This window comes from Helicoverpa armigera, chromosome 25 (genome assembly GCF_030705265.1).
Source record: "Helicoverpa armigera isolate CAAS_96S chromosome 25, ASM3070526v1, whole genome shotgun sequence".
In the NCBI taxonomy this organism is placed as follows: domain Eukaryota; kingdom Metazoa; phylum Arthropoda; class Insecta; order Lepidoptera; family Noctuidae; genus Helicoverpa; species Helicoverpa armigera.
Genome location: NC_087144.1, coordinates 7,238,375 through 7,259,429, shown reverse-complemented (window position 1 = coordinate 7,259,429; position 21,055 = coordinate 7,238,375). Strand labels below are relative to the sequence as shown.

Below are 21,055 nucleotides of genomic sequence, written 5' to 3'. Positions count from 1 at the left end.
TAATCTTAAAACTCAAGACGAGTGTCTGATAGTATTATCAAAGAATTAAAATGCATCATAAGTTGAAAGTAGGTACCTGAAAATACTTATTAATACTTAAATAAGCGGAAATAAAGCATTCTAATCGAGTTAAATGAAGAGACTGGGCGACATAGAAGTAACTTAGTCATGGAAGGTAGAAAGAGTCCTACTAACAATGTCGGCTTTTCAGGTAACTAAGAATTTAACTTTATATTTACATATTTAGTAACATTTAAACTACTTATATATATTACATTAACATAAAATACATACCTATAACAAATTAAATCTACATATTTACAAAAATGTCCTCTAAGATCTCTCGAGTATGAGAGTGGGTTCGATTCCAGTTCAGGCAAGTAGCAATACAACTTTTCTAAGTTAGTATGTACTTTCTAAGTATATCTTGGACACCAATGGCTGACAAAAAGGAGAAGGAAAACATCTTGAGAAAACCTGGACTATATAGTCTGAAATTACCAACCCGCATTGAGCAAGCGTGGTGATTAATGCTCAATCTATCTCCGTGCGAGAGGAGGCCTGTGCCCAGCAGTGGGACGATAAAAAAAAGGCTGTAACATTTACAAAAATAAAAAAGGCAAAAATTAAAACTTTGTATAAAAAAATTCATCCGCATCGCTGTCTTCTAAATTTTACAACTTGTGGGCAAACAGCTCAGTTCTCTGTTGAGTCTGAGCAGTGCTGCTTGCAGCCGCTTCTGCAGGCAGGAAGCGGCTTCCAGGAAGACTGCAGCTCCCCGCATCACCATCTCAGGAGTTTAAGCCTCTTTGACTTAACAGGGTAAGTACAGATCACCAACTGCGTCCTTCGGTAACATCTACCCGTACCTGCAAAAAATATAGCCTACATTTCTGGAGCATAGTGTAGCTTCCCAACAATTAAAGGCTTTATAGAATCGGTTCTGGAGTTCTAGAGCCTTTAGGGTACCTACAAACAAATAGAAGAACATATAATATAAGTGTTTACAAACTGATATGTATCATGCACAGTAAATTCAAACTCGTTGGGCACTCTTATTCTGCCCGGTGTAGAAGATAGAGCCCGTGATGGTAACTGACTATCCATCCACAAAAGTCTAGGTCCATAGAAGGGTGTCCAATTATTCATTTAAATTCCATCGAAATTGGTTTACATATGACTGCTGAATTTACTGCCACAACGATGCAGGAAAATATCATAGGGAAATAATGTAATATCCAACCGCACCTTGGGTAAACGTAGTGCAACGTTCATTCCTTCTCTGTGAGAAGGTGCTTAGGCTATGAATGTAGATGGATGGAGAGGAAGACCTTAGAAAAGATGGATGGATTACCTGAAAGATGACATGAATAGGAAGGGAGTTAGTGTCAGTATGACGAGTGACAGGGGAAAATGGAAGAGGGTGACATATTGCGCCGACCACAAATAAAATTGGGAACAGGGTAAGAGGAAGAAGAAGAGGAGAAGGTGCTTGGGCAACGCAAACTGGTGAAAAGCCTGTTGAAAATGATGGTAACATTGTAAACAAAAAGAACCCTTCAAAAGAAGTATGGTTTCAGGGATAATCAAGCGCAAGGGCGAAGGGGTCCTGATGAAGTTACTCCTACAAAAGTCTCATGTTCAAGCGATGGGGTTCCAAGACCAGACACGCCTGATCAGAATAACAAACGATTGTTTGAAGCTCTAAGACATCGAGATGTGGGACAAATAGAAAGGTGAATAAATATAGTTTTCCAATGTTTGCAAAAAATTGGTTGCCTGTAAAGTCGGTATACGAGCGAAAGTTTTACGTGACAACAACACTTTTTATGTCTGTCTCTCTCGCTCTTAGGCGGGCTAACCATGCCCGAGTGGAAGGGACGCATGCCTCTCACTCACTCTCATTGTGAGCGCATTACGTGAGCGGAGCGTAACGCAGTTTCTTGAAGTGTCACCCGGCAAACCAATTTATAAGACGTTGTCACGTCAAAATCGAAAGGTTTTCGTGGATTCCAGAGACAAGCCACGAGTCTGATGGTAGATTTCTGGGAACTGTCTAAAAACCGTACTTATTTTAACTATAGAATATTTTAGTACTAAGTTTAATGTTACAAAGAATGTCTGTGCATCATAACCTTCTTTTTAGAACTTCGTAGGTAGAGTAGAAGAGCATTAGGCTCTCACAAGCTTCTTTATGCGGAATTTTCGTGTAGTTGGTCCCTATAAAATTTATGAAAATAAAATATAATTGTAACAACATCATCAAACGTTAGAAATACTCTTCTGGTTCTCTTTTTAGGGTTCCGTACCCAAAGGGTAAAACGGGACCCTATTGTTTTCGCTGCTCTGTCCGTCCGTCCGTCCGTCCGTCTGTCACCAGGCTGTATCTCATGAATCGTGATAGTTAGACAGTTTAAATTTTCACAGATGATGTATTTCTGTTGCCGCTATAACAACAAATACTGAAAACTTGAAAACGATAAATATTTTGGGGGGCTCCCATACAACAAACGTATTTTTTTGTACATTTTCTTAATAATGGTACGGAACCCTTCGTGCGCGATTCCGACTCGCACTTGGCCGGTTTTTTTATTTGACGGACAATCAAATGACCCCTCCCGCTGTGGTATAGTGTAAGGGAGTGCATACACTTAACTAAAACTGACTAAAATTCATCATGTTCCTGCTTAAGCTCTTTATGTACCAGGGCCGCAGTAACTCTTTGGTGACTCTTCTGGTCCTAGACTACGATTTACAATAAAAGAGTTATTTTACAGACTGCTAAAAGCTGGAGCTGACCCAAACGCGACATGTGGCGTAGACTGTATATCAGCCTGTCACCTGGCTGCCTTGAGGTCTGACGATGCCCTCTCCTTTCTCCTCGAGGCTGGAGCTGAGAAGAACAGGCAAGATAGACTTGGTCGGACCCCACTACACCTTGCAGCTTGGACAGGGAACATCAGGCAGATTGCCGTCTTGCTTGGCCTATCTGAAGGTAAATATGCAGACCTGTACGGATGTTTTATTAAAATGCTTTAAAAAGAGTACTTAAAAGAGTACCAGCGTCATCAAATTCTTCTCAGTAGCAAGCTGTCATTGTTACAATTCCACCTTAGGACGGATTTGAGAATTCACTTGTTAGGAGGAAGAATCTATGATTGTGGGCACGATACTGAAATAAACTTAGCAGACCTAACAAATATTTTACAGATTTACAGAACAGACTTGGGGTAGTACATGGCATGATAGCAGCCGAAGATGAAGTTAGGAAGCTGAGTCAGAACCTCAGGGATTTGGTGAACGTCGAGTGTGACTTTGGCCCGGGCAACATCCAGCTGCCTTCTTACTGGAACAACACTACAGATCATAACTGCAGAGGGGTTGAAAAGGGCGTAAGAGACAGGCCTTTTATTTTTAACGACGTCAAAAATCATCAAATGACCCCTCCCGCTGTGGGTTAGCAGCGGTGTGGGAGTGTCACACTCTTACTGACTAAAAACCGTCGTGTTCCGTCGTAGGCCTTTTATGTACCAGGGCCGCGGTATCTCTTTCGAACCAATTCTAAATTACCCTGTGACATGAATAAGCTCTATGCCCAAGTTCACCGACAACACAAACTATGAATTTTCAAAAAACGGACGTTTATGTTTTCTGTGATTTTGGGACTAAGTTGGCATATTTTTTTAGTTTTGCTTTTTAGATATCATAATTTTATTTTTAATCTTATAATATTTACATATTTACGTTAAATATAAAAAAAACTGTCCTAGTAAATACAAAAAAAAATAACACAAAAAGGCATCCAAAAATTCTTCCCCATCGCTGTCAACTGGGAGCGTACCCAAGAGGCTGGCAGCATTACCTCGTTGGATCGCCATGCTGATACTTTGTCCGAGGTAATATGTAATAGCCAGCCTTTTGGTCACGAGAAGCGTCAACCAGCCGCCTAGTCGGAATATTAAAATGAAATATCTCTCGCATTAGCTGCCAGTGCTTCAGCTGGGCTGGACGGCGCTGCACGTAGCGAGCGCGCGCGCACATCACCGCTGTGCACGCTTGCTGATCGCGGCCGGCGCCGACCCATGTGCGCGAGACCGTGTTGGCAGAACTCCCCTCGACGTTGCTGGCTCCGCCCACTATTCCAACCACAATATTAAGTGCCATGAGTATGTTTTATGAATCAAACCATTGAAATTAACTTAGAGTTACACTTAGTTAATAGCTGTTCCCAGGGGTTTGCTTGAAACCTGAAGGAAAGTTCAAACGCCACGCATCTACTCAAACCTTCACGTTTAATTATGAGTGAGATCACTGGTTAACACGGCATTGAACTTAAAAAACAAGGTAAACCGTAAACCCGATTTCGGCCACGGCTGCTCTTTTCATTTAAGGGCCAGCTGCGCAGGACATATTATAGTGCACGAGCATTTGCGCAGACACAGGTGCACTCCCTACTCCTTCACTCTCATAACCCGATGGGACGGCAATCCGGAAAGAGGTCAGGCGCAGGACCCACGTTTATGTGCTCTCCGATGCACAAGGTAGGTTGACCAAGTAATATTTTATTATAGTTTCACAGAATTGGTGTCGACACTTATCAACGCGAACTGCAACAACTTCAGTAGCCAAGACAAGCAGATGCCTGAATCACCACTCCACACAGCAGTTGAGTTGGGTTGCTTGGATGCAGCTACACTGCTCGTGGTCAGTGGAGTGCCAGTTGACTGGCTAAATCGAACAGGCCAAACCGCGCTCCACCTATGTGTTGAAAAGAAACTTTCGGAATTTCTGCAGGTAACCTGATGAAATGAGTTCAGAACCCTTCGACAAGCTGCTACTGGTAAAACTTCAAATAGTAGCTTCAAGAAGTAGCTTTGTAGAGTTCGAGAAAAACACGATGTCGTTTCGGAACTATAGCCTGTGTCTATCGCCTTTCCCCAAAGTGCCAGAATATAGATACCTAGAATTTCTGTCTATACATCAGAGCCTCACGTTACCTATCTTCCGTGATGACAAAAAGTTTGATGAGGCAAGAACTACATACAAATAAATGAGAATATATATTCTAAGGTTCTTTTTGTGCAAATATAGATTTTGTTTATTTTTAAATAATATACAGTTTATCTTTTAAATATTCTTTTACAGAATTTAGCAAGGCATGGAATAGATGTGAAAAACAAAGATAAACAAACGGTACTTCATAAAGCTGTTTTGGAAGGTTGGGAGACTGGTGTGAGAATAGCTATAGAAAATGGAGCAGACATCACTGCAAGAGTGCGTATTCATGATCTCATAATTTTATATAAAATTAGAAAAAATCTAGCTGAACAGCGAACGATTATGGAACAATTTTTGTGAGTCCATGGCACATAAGTTTAAGTTTCAAGAAAAACTTTTTTACAAAAAAAAACAGTCAGAAAGGAACTAAATAAAACTTATTTTATGGTCTTCAGTTTCGTGGAAAAACCTTACCAACACAAAATAATGCATTATTAAAAAAACTCAAAAACTATTCTCTGGATCTTGATAACATTTTTATAGGACCAAAAGACAACCTTTCGAATAAAAAAAGAATCATCAGAATCGGTTCAACTAGACCAGAGTTATGAGGTAACAAACATTAAGAAACATAATGGTCCAATTGAGAACGTCCTCTTTTTTTTAAGGCAATTTAAAATACATTTCAGTTTAGCAATTTTACACATGACATCGATTGGCTTTTTTTCAGGACAACAAACATGAAACACCAATACATTCAGCAGCAATTATAGGTAATGTGGAAATTCTTAATCATATTATAAGTGCGGCAGCCGATCATAATATTATAGATGCAACCAACAGTCAAGGAGAAACTGCTCTCGTCAAAGCTGTCGTCAACGGCCATCTTGAATGTGTGAAGAAGCTTCTTGAAGAAGGAGCTGATATTACAAAAACACTGCGAAATCAAAATAACCTGTTTCATATAGCCGCCGAAAAAGGGTACCAAGAAGTACTCAGAGTCTTATTAGACCACGACTATACTGTCACTAGAAAAATAATTAATAATCTAACGGCGGACGACAAAAAAGGTTACGGTCCTATTCATTTTGCAGTGCAGAATAATCATCTTGAATGTGTCCGAACACTTTTAGCTCACAATGCTAACATCGGACTAAAAACTATTGAGGAACATAAAGGCTCTACTCCATTACACATAGCTGCAAGATATAACCGTGTGGAAATCGCAAAGTTATTAATAGATAATAACAGAGACACTGTACATTTTAAGAATGATATAGGATTTACTCCACTGCACTCAGCCGCTCGCTTTGGACAAAGGGACATGATCAAACTTCTTCTCAAAGAAGGAGCGGATTTGGCTTCACGTACAAACAATTCCACTACAGCAATAGATGTGATTATGAACCATTTGTTCAAACCAACAGAGTTTATGGAGAATGTCTTTGATTCGTGCATTTCTACAAACAATTTAAGCCTCGAAGATGCTAATTGTAAAGTCACAGTTGACTACAATATTTTGAAACCAGTAATATATGAAGAAAATATGAAAGTGATAGTTGCGCTTTTACAGACAGGGAATAAGTATGACCAGAGACGCCTATTTATACATCCCTTAATAGAAAGTTTTCTTTATATTAAATGGATGGATACGCCGATACTACTCCTGTTCCTATTTTTAACAATAATTCATTACTTATTTTTAATATCATTTACCCTTTATATCATGGTTGTATTTTTGACCAACGATTTAGGTCATTATTCGCCTCGTCATTATGTCTGGTCAACAATCTTGTTCATCGGTATAGTCTTGTTAGTTTTACAGGTAAGCACTATTTATAGCCAAACTAACGTATTTAGTGGATAAAAAAGGCTGATGATAATGACGATGAATTTATATTTCAGGAAACGCTTTACATAAAAGTGAAATTCAGGTACTTACGCCAGATAGAAACTTGGGTGCGGATTTTTTTTGTTATCACGGGTCTTATAGTTCTGTTCACTACTGTAATGGGTTTAACAGGTGTAGATATACCGAGACACATTGCCTCTGCGGTCATACTGCTGTCATGGTTAGACATGACATTCCTTCAATACCACTTTCATGATTATGGATACTATGTATTTATGATGGAGAAAGTGACTGCCAGCACTGTGAAGGTATGGAGTAACCTCTACATACGCTTATGTGATGGCCCAGACGACCATTTAATTCTCGTGTCCAACATTTACTTGCAGGTTTTGTTCACTTTCGCCTTCCTGATATTGGCGTTTTGTATAATCTTCATGCTCCAGTTCAAGTTTCAAGAGCCTTTCGACGGACCCTTCAGCGCACTCGTGAAAGTCATAGCAATGATGTTTTCTGAACTCGATTATCAAACCCTGATGAAACAAAATAAATCCAAAGAGTTCGCTTTGACTGTATTACGAATAACTATGTTTGTATTTATAATTTTCGCAACTATAGTGACAATCATAGCATCGACCGCTGTGATTGAACCTCAAAAAATAAGATTGTCAGTTCGAATCAGAATAATGAAGAAACGAATAGAATTTTTGGGATCCCTAGAACTTTTCATACAAATGAAATTCGTTCAGAAAATCCTGCCGAAGTGGATGGACAAAATTTTGAAAGAGAAAAAACGTAATATTACTAGATATATTCTCACCCCTAGTGTGCCAAAATCTAATCGAGCTGTGCCATGCTCTGTTCGAGAATCGATTTGTGCGATAGCTGAAAACCAAAATAACAAAGGGATGACGAAATAAAACCAACAAAAGAAAAACTATCTGCTTTGGAAAAATAGATACCTTGCAGAACTGCCAGATCGAAGGTATTAATTACAGGAAGCCAGATGTAAAATTGGGATGGAACCGCCATGTTTCTGTTTTGATGCACCATTGATAGCTTACCCCACTTACTTTGATTGCCTAGTTGGTCTAGCTGTCGTAAGGGCGGCTGCTGACTTCGAGGTTCGATTCCCGGGTCGGGCCAAAATCGCAAAGCAGCCCGGAGTTTGCAAGTTAGTGATTGATACACCCGCGAATCGGAGAGCATGTTGATGTCGGTGCTGCGCCTGATCTGACTACGGTCGTGTCGGATTGCTCCCGTCCTATCGGGCTATGAGAGTGAAGGAATAGTGAGTGTCTGCGTAAGTGCTTGTGCTCCTTAATATGTTCTACGCAGTTGGCTACTCTCCTTATATGAGAACAGCCGCCGTAAGCGATAATTGGCTAAGGCAACATCACCAGTAACCACTTTGACTGTCTTTATGAAAACTTGCTTAAGGATGGTCATACATATAATGGCGTCCACGGTCGATTTCGGCCACGGCGGCTGTTCTCATTTAAGGAGATCAGCCAGCTGTGACATATTATAGTGCACGAGCATTTGCGCAGACACAGGTGCACTCCCTATTCCTTCACTCTCATAGCGCGATGGGACGGCAATCCGACGCGACCGGAAAGAGATTAAGCGCAGGACCAACATTTACGTGCTCTCCGATGCACGGGTGAATCAATCACCAACTTTCAGACTACGGGCTGCTTTGTGAAAGTTCAAGAAAACCCACAAAGCGATTTCGGCCCAACCCGGGTCATACATAGCATTGGTTAAAAACATCATCCACCGAGCCTTTTTCCCAACTATGTATGGGGTCAGCTTCCAGTCTAACTGGATGTAGCTGAGTACCGTGCTTTACCTCATTGGTTTATATTTTATGTCATTGGTTGATAGATTGGTTGGTGTAGTTGTAGCTTGGCACAAATCATTTCTTTTTGGGAAATTATAAGTGTAGCCGCAAAATTATTTATTGGACACATGATTAAACTTCTAATTTTATAACTAAGCAACGGGGAAATGACATACCCTCTAATAAACTAATTCGTCTTTTTTACAACGCCAACTAAATATTCTATAGAAAGCTTCAAGTAAAGAACATCAATTATTGTGACTTGTCCTTCTTATTTATACATTGTCATCTAATTTACTAACTCGGCCTCGTTTTTAGTATATTGACTATTTATAACCTTTAATTACAAAAACATTGTATTAAAAATTTAAGTTAGTGACGAAAACGAATCGCTGCAAAACCGACTCCACGTAGTCTTGTAGAGTATATATCGCCGCTTTTATATGTATGCCGTCACATTGATGGTGAGCGGTCTTAGTAGGTATTTGTAATCGAAACTCATATACAATATATTGTTTTTTTTTTAATATAGTTTAACTTAACAATATCAAATTAGGAAAAGTCATAAAATATGATAAGAAACAGGGACACAGTTTGTGAAATATGAAATTGACAATGAAATTGCCTTGCCGCCAATTTGACTGCCTTGGTATTTCAAGTGTGAACATGGGGTATCAAAAAGCACGGATAAAAGCGAGCCGATGATACTATTTAAGTACCTACTCTTTATCTATGCGTAAAGTTCCCTAAAGATGTGGGCAAAACCACAGGAAAAACTGATAATATTAGAAGTACATTATATACATATGTATGTGCAAAATTAAGTAATAGAATAATTCACGCTTACATTCAAAAAACCAGTCAAGCGAGAGTGACACTCGCACACGAAGGGTCCCGTACAATAATCTATTGAACAACAAGACAAGGAAGGGAAAATAGCAATGGCTTATTTGGCCTTATTTAATGTGCTGGTTCAAACCCTACAGCGACGCAAACTTTTTAAGTTTTTACATTGTTATTTTATTCAGTTTTAAAAGTAATGTAGGTACTCAATATGCAATTGATAAAAATTATGTAATTGATAAAAAGGTGAAGGAAAACATCTTGAGGAAACCTGGACTATATAGTCTGAAAACACCAATCCGCATTAAGCAAGCGTGGTGATTGATGAGGCCTGTGCCCAGCAGTGGATCGGTTAAAAGGCTGTAACAGCAACTGTAACTCAATATGCTGTCATTCCAGCGTCTACCTGTCAAAGTTTTTAATATTGAGCAAAAATTAGCAGAAAATCACGTAGAGTATAAAATGTAAGTATATTTGTGTCAGTTCGCGGTAAAAGGTACCTTATGGGTGTTGGCACTTACGACATTATGTTTTTTTAGTCTAAGCAAGATTGTAGAATTTGTATCTCCAAATAACTTAAGCGCCAAAGTCCATAAGGTACCTTTTGTCATGAAATGACACATTTAATTATATTTTCCGTATTTTTTTTTGTTATAATGGCAACAGAAATACTCTACTATCTACATACACATATATAATCTGTCTATCATGATTTATGAGATGTAGCCTGGCGACAGACGAACTCTAAAGACTTACTTTCAGCCAGTTTCTTCATCAAAAGTAAAAGCCAAAGTAATGTCATAAAGTAAAAGTAACTTTCAAATTCGTTTTTGCGAGGCTAAAGTAACAGCAAAACTAATAGATAAAACGTATTTGACCGTTACTTTTACTTTATGCCATTACTTTGGCTTTTACTTTTGATGAAGAAACTGGCTGTTAGTCCGTAAATATCGTCCTTATTTACCTTTAGGGCACGGAACCCTAAAAATACGTTATGATACACACACATTGTACGACCACAATTATTATTTTGTCTTTAGCGGTTTCAATATAAGGAAAATTGAGTATCTATAGGTATTGTCAATAAACAATGATTTACACAAAGCAAATTAGTATTTGAATGTATCTTTTAGCATAGACACGAATATAACAATGTTTAGAATGAAGAAAATTATAGGCCGCGACAAAAATAGTGTGTCTTCATCTTCTGACGTTACAGGTACCAAAGTTTTTTTTAATAAAGTTTGTTTCATGTTAAAACAGCTCGGGGCTAAGTAACTATGCCAATTAATCTTAAATAAAACTAAGTATCAAAACTTTCCTTGTATAAAGTATAGTTTTTTCTTGTATAATATATGTAGATTTTGTGTGTAGGTACGAAATATGATACCTACAACTTATCTAAATAAAATTCTAGCTGGTTCATGAAACGCTTGAGTTATTTACCAAGTCGCTAACAAAGGACCTTGTTTATTTTCCTTCAGTATTTTTACTGATAAATAAAAACAAATAAGTACTCAAAAGTATGTGTTTAGTTATATCCTTAAATGATGATGTCCTCCTGAGCAATTTGGACGCGAACTCGAAGCTACGCGGTGTTTCGCGAAAGCAATAAAAATCGGCTTATTATATTCCTGGTGACTAATAACTTAAAAGTCGACAAATTTTGGCAACAAATAAAATAACTTGCCAGCGATTAAATATTTTCGCGACTATTATAATATGTAAGGTTCAAAATTAAGGGTGTTATAAAAACTAAAAACTAGCAGCTGCGTTTGGGTAGCAAATAAACTATACCAGTCAATTGAAATATTAGGTGAGGAGCTATTTATAATGACTTGGCGACTAATAATGTTAGTTGGGTGGCAAAGATAATATGTTACCAACTATTTCGTGCCGACTAAAAACCCAATTTCAGGCTTCGCTTTGTGGATAGCTCTAAATATTAAAAGGAGTACAATAAAAAGGAATAAGAGTTAATTATTAATATTGTGTATCATAATTTCATGAAAACGGCGGAAGGTGCGATGGTATTATGTCACTTGGCGCACTATGAAGATGGTAGAATTTAATTTGGATTCATTTTATTTAGCATATTGCCATTTATAACCTTCAATTAAAAAACACTGTATTAAAAATTGAAGTTAGTGACGAAAACGAATCGCTGCAAAACCGACTCCACGTAGTCTTGTCTGTCCTACCCCTAGAGTGCAATTCAAAACCGCGTAGGCGCGGAGGGGCGAGGCGGCCTGCGAGCCGCCGCGGCTGAGGCTGGCCGGCCCTGCCGGCCAGCAAGCCGAAGCTGCGGTGGTGAGCGTGAAAACCATCTGCGACGATAAGCTCGCATGGGACCGCCGGAGCCGTGACAGAAGTCATGCTTGCTGCATGTTGCATACTTACTTCCATGCTATTCACCTATAATTTTGAAAATAACAGCCGCAAAATATTTTTTCTTCATGACATTTTAGATTTTATTTAAAGCTATTAAAAAGTCGCACAATATATTTATAATATGAGCTAGTTTATATTTATTCTTCATCCAAACAATTTTAAATAGAACCTGATTTGTATTATTTATGAATGCCCATTTTCTATTTTATTGTCATCATTAAGTTTTCGCTTAGATATTAATTCAGTCGCCAAAAGAAAAACTTGATGCTAGTTTAAATTAAAACGGACCTCATAACTGATATATTGATATGCTACCTTTGACTTATTATGATACTCCTTTTTAGCTGCCAACCCATTATAAATGTTACCCACTCTATTATTTCTTAAAACCTATATTCGTTTTACTTAGTCGCCGCGTTAAATACATGCCATAAAAATCCTTGTTTTTTTTATGTGTCTTACGTGGCCTACGCTCTCCTAACGAACCAAATTGTCTCCTAAGAAAGTAATGCACCAAAACGCGGGGTTTTCGGGGTACGAGGAACGTTACTGTTTTCGCCCTTATTCTTTGGATTCGATATTTTTTTGTAATACCAAAAATCTTTGACAGATATCTTTTACAGTGACAAATATCTTAAAGAACACGAACGCCTCGATAGTTCATTTGAAACTGATCGTTTTGGCTAAAGGGCTTATTACATTTGACTAAATTCAGTCGTCTAATTAGGTTTGTCTAATTAGGTTTCTAAATGATTCAATGAAACCTTCCTAAATGCGATTACATTTGACTGAATTTAGTGACTGAATCATTTAGACGACTGAATTTAGTCAAGTGTAATAAGCCCTTTAGCCCAACATAGGAATTTGACTTACAAGAAAGCGCCTGACCTACCTGCACTATGCCATCTCCGCTCATCTTCCTTATTCCGTGGGCGTTCCGTATTGCCTGAATTCGCTTCGGATCGCGTGAATTCGTCCACGTAGGACGCGTATTTTAGTTATTTTTCTCAATTTTCTCAATTTTAGATAACGCGACAGTCTCGCATAGTGGATGCGACAAATTGGACGTTGTGACCCACAGAATAAAGTCGAGAAGTTTGGACAACAGAACATCGCAGAGGTAACTGCGTACAATTTTAACGTAACATTTTGAAGTTAGGTACAATATCCAGACCTACCTATTTTAAGCACATGATAAAAAGACAATGGACGTTCATATTTGCAACTCCTGAAAAAGGCCGTACTTAAACATTATAAAAATCATGTCAGTTGACTGATTGACGGATAGCGAGGTCTCAGTAATTAATATTGTACCCGTACCCTCTGAGTATGCAACCCTGACAAATTAATAAAGAGGGAATTTTAATGTGTGTAACTTATATTATAGAAACAAGCTAAAAAATCTCAGTAAATATAACTGACCAAGATCTGCCAATCCTTTCAGAGAAAACGATGAAAAAGTACGCAAAAGCGCAACTGCTACGGGCATATTCCCAGCAGCAGTGGCCTCGAACTTGACTTCCCAAGCCCTGGAGATACTCGAAGGAACTCTCACCATGAGAAGAAGTGCTACCCATGTCACTAAGCTCAACACCAGACTCCTGGAATCTATTCCTGGCGGTGATATTGCGTATATGAAACGGTGAGTTGGTCACAATCATAGGCCCAGCGCATACCGCTGGGAGCGCGTCGGAGCGCATTTGAAGACAACAATTTAATATAAACCCTACCTTGACATACGGTATACAAAAGATGCGCGCGCATGCTCTTCGATGCTCTAGCGCGCGCCGAGCGGCTCGTGTGAATTTATTCTTTTATAGACCGTATATCAAGGTAGTTAAGGTTTATATTAAATTATGATCTTCAAATGCGCTAGCTCGCGCTCGCAGCGATGTGCGCTGGGCCATACATAGAGGTATAGTTCTCGCCTTTTTTGTCGTCAAGGAACATTCCGCTAGTATTTCTATTGCATTTATAAGGTCGACCCGTATGTGAAAATGGAATGGAATCTATGATCATTAATTAAATCCTCTTCTATAGACCGAAGCGTCATGAAAATTTGCAGCTATGTGTTCTCGCCTATGGGGCCCGATGCATTCATTTATTTCCCAACTATGTTGGTCTGGGCGTCCAGTCTAACCGGATTCAGCTGAGTACCAGTGTTGTACAAGCGAGCCTATCTGACCTCCTCAACCCAGTTACCCGGGCAACCCGATACCCCTTGGTTAGACTGTCGCCAGACTTACTGGCTTCTGACTACTCGTAACGGCTGTCAAGGATGTTCAAGTACAGCCGGGATCTACAGTTTAACGTGCTACCGTAACAGTCATTGGTATCCAAGATATACTTAGAAAATACTAACTACTACTTTTCTAAATATAAATTTAGAAAAGTTGCATTGGTACTTGCCTGACCTGGAATCGAACAAACGCACTCATACTTGAGAGGTTGGCTCTTTGCTCACTAAGCCACCACGACTTTTAGTGTATGACACCCGATTATCTGTCCTAAAAAGTCCGACGTTCACGTCTCAGCCTAAAAGGCAAAAGGTCCCTGAATTTACTTGTTTTTTTTTTGTAGACTTATGGCTATGGGTGCCAGCGTCAACGCAACTTGCCGATTGAACCACGTGTCGGCGTGTCACATAGCATCATTCTACGACAACGACGCGTTGGAACTGCTCTTGAAAACGGGGGCGGAATGTACTAGAACCGACAAGCTGGGCAGAACGCCACTGCACTTGGCTGCCTGGGAAGGCAACGTCAAGCATATTACATTGCTGCTACATTTTCCTCAAGGTCTGTACCCGCGGACTGCGAGCTTGCACCTTGCGGACAACGCGTAGTTAGCGCGCTGGCAGCTAGCAGTAGTCTAAATTCGAGGCGACGCCGTGCTGCAGCTGTGCTGTTGCGGTGCCGGTATAATGTTCAATGACCCTAACTCGACTTTTATATCTTTACAGCACTGACAGAAAGTATTTTAGATTGCGTTGCCTTGTCCCCTAAAACTGTGGAAGCAGTCAGGAGACAAAGCGTGCCCGTAAACATACTGACGAACGCACCATGTCAAATCAACGTAGATTTCCGTTTCCCAAACGACTGGATAGATGGAATGGAACACAACTGCAGAAATGTCAAAGAAATGGTATGTAAACATAAAAAAGGATTATTCAAAGTAGGCTGAAAACCTAATTTTATAATTCTTTATTTAGCTGTTTAACCTACACTATTGACAAGCACGTTTATCAGCTTATAATAAAAGGTGGACTTAAAAAGTTCTGGCTTAGACCATTTGTTAGGTTTAGACCATGACTTGTTCGAAACGATGGTTTAAACCTAGTGCTAAAGTCGTTAGTTTTTAAATCCACGTTTGCGAAAAATATGCAATCCAAATAATTGTGAGCAATTTGGATACGAAAGTGAAGCGCGAAAATATCAGACAGTCGATTTCTTTTCAAATGGCCTACGTGACGCACGGTACGATGTGGCGCAGCGTAGGTTTATCCTTGAATTAGCTTCGGATCGCTTCGTATTCATGTTCGCGTTAATTCACCTCGGAGGACGCACCCTGAGATAGTAATGTTAACAAACCTGAGTATGCAAGCCACTGCTGGACATAGGCCTCTCCAAGTGCACGCCACTGAGATCGATTTTCGGCTGCTCGCATCCAGGTCCTGCCAGCCGTCTTGCGCAAGTCATCACTCCACCGTGCCTGAGGACGTCCTAAACTACGTTTGCCGAGGCGTGGTCTCCACTCTAGAACTCGTTTACCCCAACGGTTATCGGTTCTTCACCTAATATGGCCAGCCCACTGCCACTTCAGCTTGCTAAACTGACTAGCAGCCTTTTTGAAAACAATTTGCTAACTAACCATATTGTTGTTGTGTTTCAGTTGCCTATCTTCCAGCAAGGTTGGACAGCGCTGCACGCGGCCAGCGCGCGCGCACATCATCACTGCGTGCAGCTGCTACTTGCCGCAGGAGCCAACGCACATGCGCAAGACCTTCTGTGCAGGACGCCACTCGACGTCGTCGGCTGCGCACATTTTGATGGACACAAAATCGAAGCGAACGAGTAAAAAAAACACAAATCCGATCAAATCATCATCATTCTCTTGCCCTTATCCCTGTTACTGTTATAGCCTTTTTATTGTCCCACTGCTGGGCACAGGCCTCCTCTCAGACGGAGAAGGATTGAGCATTAATCACCACGCTTGCTCAATGCGGGTTTGTGATTTCAGACTATATAATCCAGATTTCCTCAAGATGTTTTCCTTCACCTTTTTATCAGCCATTAGCGTACAAACTTAGAACAGTTGCATTGGTACTTGCCTGCCCTGGAATTGAACCCACACCCTCATACTCGAGAGGGTGGTTCTTTACCCACTAGGCCACCACGACTCCGCCCCCTTATCCCAATTTTATTTTATTTATTTAATTGTTTATGTACACAGTTACACACACAGAATACAGCCAAGAAGAAAAATAAAACAGATAGTACCTACAAAGACCCAGCTTATTTCATGTGAAATCTCTTCCAGCAAGCAAAAACATGTAGATAGACTGTGTTAAAAGAAAAGAAAATTCAACTAGTATTATTTACGGTCGGCGCCCTTCTCGCTTTCCATGATTATACAGCCGTCATCTCATAAGTAACATTTTTTAACCCATAACTTTTAGAACAAAATCCAATCATCGTTTCTTTAGTCGTCTTCTTCCATTATATCCATCCACGTTCATGCCCAATACCTCACAACTCAAATGTGATCAAATTATTGACCTCTTTTTATAAAAAAAAATCGGCCTAGTGCGAGTCGGACTCGCACACGATGGGTTCCGTACTATTATTTATAAAACGTTCCATAATTATAATTCATTCCATATTCTGTGAATATTTCAAGCATGTACCTGTTACCGTTATCGATATCGAGCAAAAAAAATCACGTTTGTTGTATGGTAGCCCCCCAAATATGTATTTTATTCTAGTTTCTTTTCAATATTTGTTGTTGTAGCGGCAACGGAACGGACGGACAGAGGAGCGAAAATTTTAAGGGTCCCGTTTTACCCTTTGGGTACGGGACCCTACAAATCGTTATTTTTTGCAGTTTCAAGGAGACAGTGAAGTTACTAATAAAAGCGGGCGGCAGGTTCCAGAGATTTCATCATAAGAGCAATCCATTAGACACTCCTTTGCACACAGCAGTTGAGCTGGAAAGTGAAGGAGCAGTGGACGAGGTCCTGCTCGGAGGAGCATCAGCCACCGCTTGGAACAGCCAAGGACTCACTGCGATGCATGTCTGCGTTAAAAAACGAAACAAAGAACTACTGCGGGTAAGAGTCTTAGATGTTTCTGCTGCCACGCTCATTCTAAACTGCCAGAATTCATTTTTGAACGCAAAGCTAATTTTAATCATTACATCGATTTTTCTGTCCCTATATTCCAATATCCCTTTGTAAATCTTCAAAACTTCGCAACCAATTTTCATGCGCTTTTTATCGGATAGAGTGTTTCAAGAGGAAGGTTTATTTGTTAATAAATAATACACGCATAATATAGTAGCGAAACACTAATTAATGTCAGCTATAATATAACTCTGTTACCGAAGCGAAGCGAGGGTGGGCCATTTAGTATCTGAATAAAAATAAAACTCATATTTTTCTCTGTTCCCTTTTTATAGTTGCTGGCAAACCAAAACCCTGGTAATTTGGACCCTCACTTAGCAACGGTAGACGTGAAGGACCAATCGGGCGCCACTGTACTCTGTGCAGCAATCAAAGAAGGTTGGTTGCAAGGCGTCTGCATAGCTCTTGGTGCAGGAGCCAGCATCACTATGAAGGTAACACTACCCATGAAATTAGAAATCTTTATAATTCGTTGTCATCTTCACAGCCTAAAAACAAAGGCATTTAGTATCTCATTAAGCCATGCTTACAACCATGGAGTAGGTATAACAGAGTGATAGCATTCACTATAATAAAGATAATGCTAAACATACAATTTTACAGGAAAATGGAGAATCTTGCATCCACACAGCAGCGGCATTGGGCAACGTAGACATACTTCAAGAGATATTGAATATCGCAAAATTGAGCAACACTGTGGATTTTCGCAATGAGAAGGGAGAAACTCCACTTTTCAAAGCAATAATTCACAATCATTTGGAAGCTCTTAAAATATTACTGACTGCCGGTTCTCATATAGAAACGACCGTAGCGAATAAGGCCAACGTACTGCATGTAGCTGCCGAACACGGTTGTGAAGAAATACTCAAATATTTACTTGAATACAACAGTCACGCTACAGCTATTATGGTTAACAGAATGGATAACGTAGGTCCACCATTGTTCTACGCAGTATTCAATAATCATCTCACCTGTGCAGAAATGCTTATCGCCAAAGGTGCTCAAGTACACTACTACGTAAATTGTAAGAACGCAATTTGCGAAGATACCTTGACATTTACGTCCCTTCTTCATATAGCTGCAAGCAAAAACTATTGTGAAATAGCAGATCTGATATTAAGACATGATAAGAACACTATTAACGCTCTCGATTCAGCAGATCAGACACCTCTACACGATGCTTGCTCTCACGGGAACAGAGAAATGATTGCTTTACTTATAAGAGCAGGAGCTGATCTCTCTGGGTTTCACGAAAGTAGAAGATGCAAGATGGTTCCCATCGATTTACTAATGAACAACTTGTCGAAGCCAACTGAATTCATGGAAGAAATGTTTGACTCGTACATTCAAGGTATGGGGCTTCAAGAGTCTAAATGTGAAGTGACTGTGGACTTCAAAATTCTGGTCCCGAAGGAGTCCGATGCCAAACAAATGAGGGTGATCAAGGCTCTTCTAAATACCGGTAATAGATACGATCAGAGTCGGCTTCTACTACATCCGTTGGTACAAAGCTTTGTGTATCTAAAATGGAAAGAATTTCTGCCGTTTTTTTACAGTATTTTAGCATTGTACGGATGTTTCGTCCTGTCTCTGAACGTGTTCACAGTTTCTGTGTTCTATTATACGGACAAAAACAAACAAAGCGGCAAGCAAAAAGATGTACCCTTCATATTACACAGCAGTTTGTGGATACAAATTACCTATTTGACAGTCTGCTTGATAACAATTCAGGTAATTACAACTTTCAATTTTAAAAAGCCAGCAAATTAGTATGAAAACAAAATGAATATTTTGGGTTTGGTTGTTTGTTCCTCAATCACGCTTTGAAACTAAACCAAATAATGTATTTAACACACATAGATTGAGGTATAAAATTTTCTTTCCTTTGCTCAACAGGAGGTAATCTTCATAAAAATGAAAACTACGAGATACCTTTTCAGTGTTGAGACCTGGTTGAAGTTCTGGTCCATCTTGCTAGCAGTAGTTTTGCTTCGTGTGGTATCCTGGGACACTGGCAGTGACCCTCCAGAGTGGGCAAGGCTTGTCGCCTCAGTTGCCCTACTGTTTTCCTGGTTCGAAATGATGTTTTTACTCTCAAGATTCCCTGATTGGGGCTTCTATGTACTCATGTTTGGCAAAGTGGCCAATAAAGTAGTAAAGGTAAGCTAACTAGCAATCATTTATACTTAGAAAGCTCAAAACGTTGTTTGTTTGGTCCGATTTGAACAATTCTTTGAGTGTCCATTATCGAGATGTAAATGTCCATGTATCCAGAAAGATAGTAAGTTACTTTTTATCTGGGTGCGCGGAAAAGTTCTTACGGGAGGCTGGTGTAACCGCTGACAGAAGCTATTTCTGGACCATGAGAGTATGGGAACTAGCACATTATAATTAAAAACAATGTGATATGTACGGTAGACTGCACATTAGTGGTAACTGTCATGCACCTTAACTCAATAGTAATAAGTACGATTTTCCTATAAAACTGTTACCACTGACCTGACGTTGACTGTACAAAAAATATGTAATTTGTTTTTTGTTTTTCAGATTCTGCTGTCATTCCTGTTCCTCATATTCGGTTTCTCCATAACCTTCATGATACAGTTCCGTGCAAAGCCGCCGTTCGAAGGTCCGTGGTCAGCTTTCGTCACCACCATGGTCATGATGACTTCAGAGTTCGATTACCAGGACACCATAAGTAAGAAGAGTGCCATAGAAGTATCAGCATCCATCATAATACTAAGAATAATATTCATGTCATTCCTCATTCTGATTTCAATTATTCTTATGAATCTCTTGGTCGGTGTGGCAGTCGACAACGTCAATAGATTAGAAATAATAGGTAACATAAAAAGGTTAGAAAAGCAAATAGAGTTTATAACATCGCTGGAAGGTATTGTTTGTAACAAGTTTTTTAAGAAAATACTGCCAAGGTGTTTGTATAAGAGATGGTTGAGGAACAAGAAGTGGGAGAATGTGATAGTACTGCGACCTCGGAAGTCCACGTGCAGGAACTGTCGACGACTGCCTGCTCGACTAAGGGAAGCCATATTTGATCGAGCTCACTTGCAGAAGAAACAGTCAGATGAAGTACTAGGCTCAAAACTTTTTCAAATGAAACTCGATGAAATATACAAAGTGGTTGTAAACAAACAGTTAGCTGACAACGAACAACGCATGGAAAAAGACAAAGCTTTGAAGAAAATTATTGATGAAATTCAAGAAATACGCTGCAGTGTAGAGTTATTGAAAACCTACTTGAATTCGAATAGACGACGAACTCTTAACAGTCAGTCGGTTCCATTATTGGTTCTTGAGTCACAAAAGAAACAGGAAACCATAAACTTGTAATCAACCTCTAGCAATGATTATATTTTTTTACTCCCGACCCTAAATACTTGTGTGGCACTGTAGCTCCTAATCGATTTAGATGCAGTTTTTTTTAGTTGAAAGCTGGTCCGTTAGTGGTACTCAGATAGGCACGTTTTATCCGACGGTGCACAAATAATGACACAAACAACTCAGTCTTTGCATAAGTATAAAGTAAGAGTAAAAAAATAAATTGATACCAAAACTGAATTTATTCGTTTTATTTAGGTACCTGCTTATAAATAGGTTTTACCGTCTATTTAACGAACAATCACATTCTAAGGTTACAACAGAAGGGCTGCGGGATTGTTCGAAAGAGTTACCGTGGCCCTGGTACATAAAAAGCCTACGACCGAAGACA

The 21,055-nt window shown here is 39.5% G+C and overlaps 1 protein-coding gene across 4 annotated transcripts; it reads left to right on the top strand.

The window, feature by feature from the left end:
* The first annotated feature begins 69 nt into the window (after window positions 1-69).
* Window positions 70-20,922, top strand: LOC110379477 (serine/threonine-protein phosphatase 6 regulatory ankyrin repeat subunit C). Of its 4 annotated transcripts, XR_010277754.1 has the most exons (12): window positions 70-211; window positions 696-822; window positions 1,581-1,736; window positions 2,778-2,995; window positions 3,211-3,392; window positions 3,985-4,166; window positions 4,572-4,794; window positions 5,146-5,274; window positions 5,729-6,823; window positions 6,904-7,158; window positions 7,237-10,752; window positions 12,951-13,044. XR_010277754.1 is itself a non-coding variant. In XM_049845669.2 (11 exons), exons 1-11 carry the CDS (start codon window positions 10,686-10,688, stop codon window positions 20,674-20,676), a joined length of 3,522 nt encoding a protein of 1,173 aa, XP_049701626.2. In that variant the 5' UTR covers window positions 7,765-10,685; the 3' UTR covers window positions 20,677-20,922. The 4 variants fall into 4 exon arrangements, 2 of the variants coding, with proteins under 2 accessions (XP_021194831.3, XP_049701626.2); XR_010277753.1 differs by having other exon boundaries at window positions 6,904-10,752; XM_049845669.2 differs by lacking the exons at window positions 70-211; window positions 696-822; window positions 1,581-1,736; ... (5 more) ...; window positions 5,729-6,823; window positions 6,904-7,158 and adding exons at window positions 13,369-13,566; window positions 14,505-14,722; window positions 14,887-15,068; ... (4 more) ...; window positions 19,222-19,485; window positions 19,873-20,922 and having other exon boundaries at window positions 7,765-10,752.
* Window positions 20,923-21,055: the final 133 nt, after the last annotated feature.

Coding starts and splice junctions, on each gene's coding strand:
- LOC110379477 (XM_049845669.2), top strand. CDS start 10,686: ATGTTTAGAATGAAGAAAATTATAGGCCGCGACAAAAATAGTGTGTCT. Junction 10,753..12,950: donor TTCATCTTCTGACGTTACAG/GTACCAAAGTTT, acceptor TCTCAATTTTAG/ATAACGCGACAGTCTCGCAT. Junction 19,486..19,872: donor TGGCCAATAAAGTAGTAAAG/GTAAGCTAACTA, acceptor TTTGTTTTTCAG/ATTCTGCTGTCATTCCTGTT.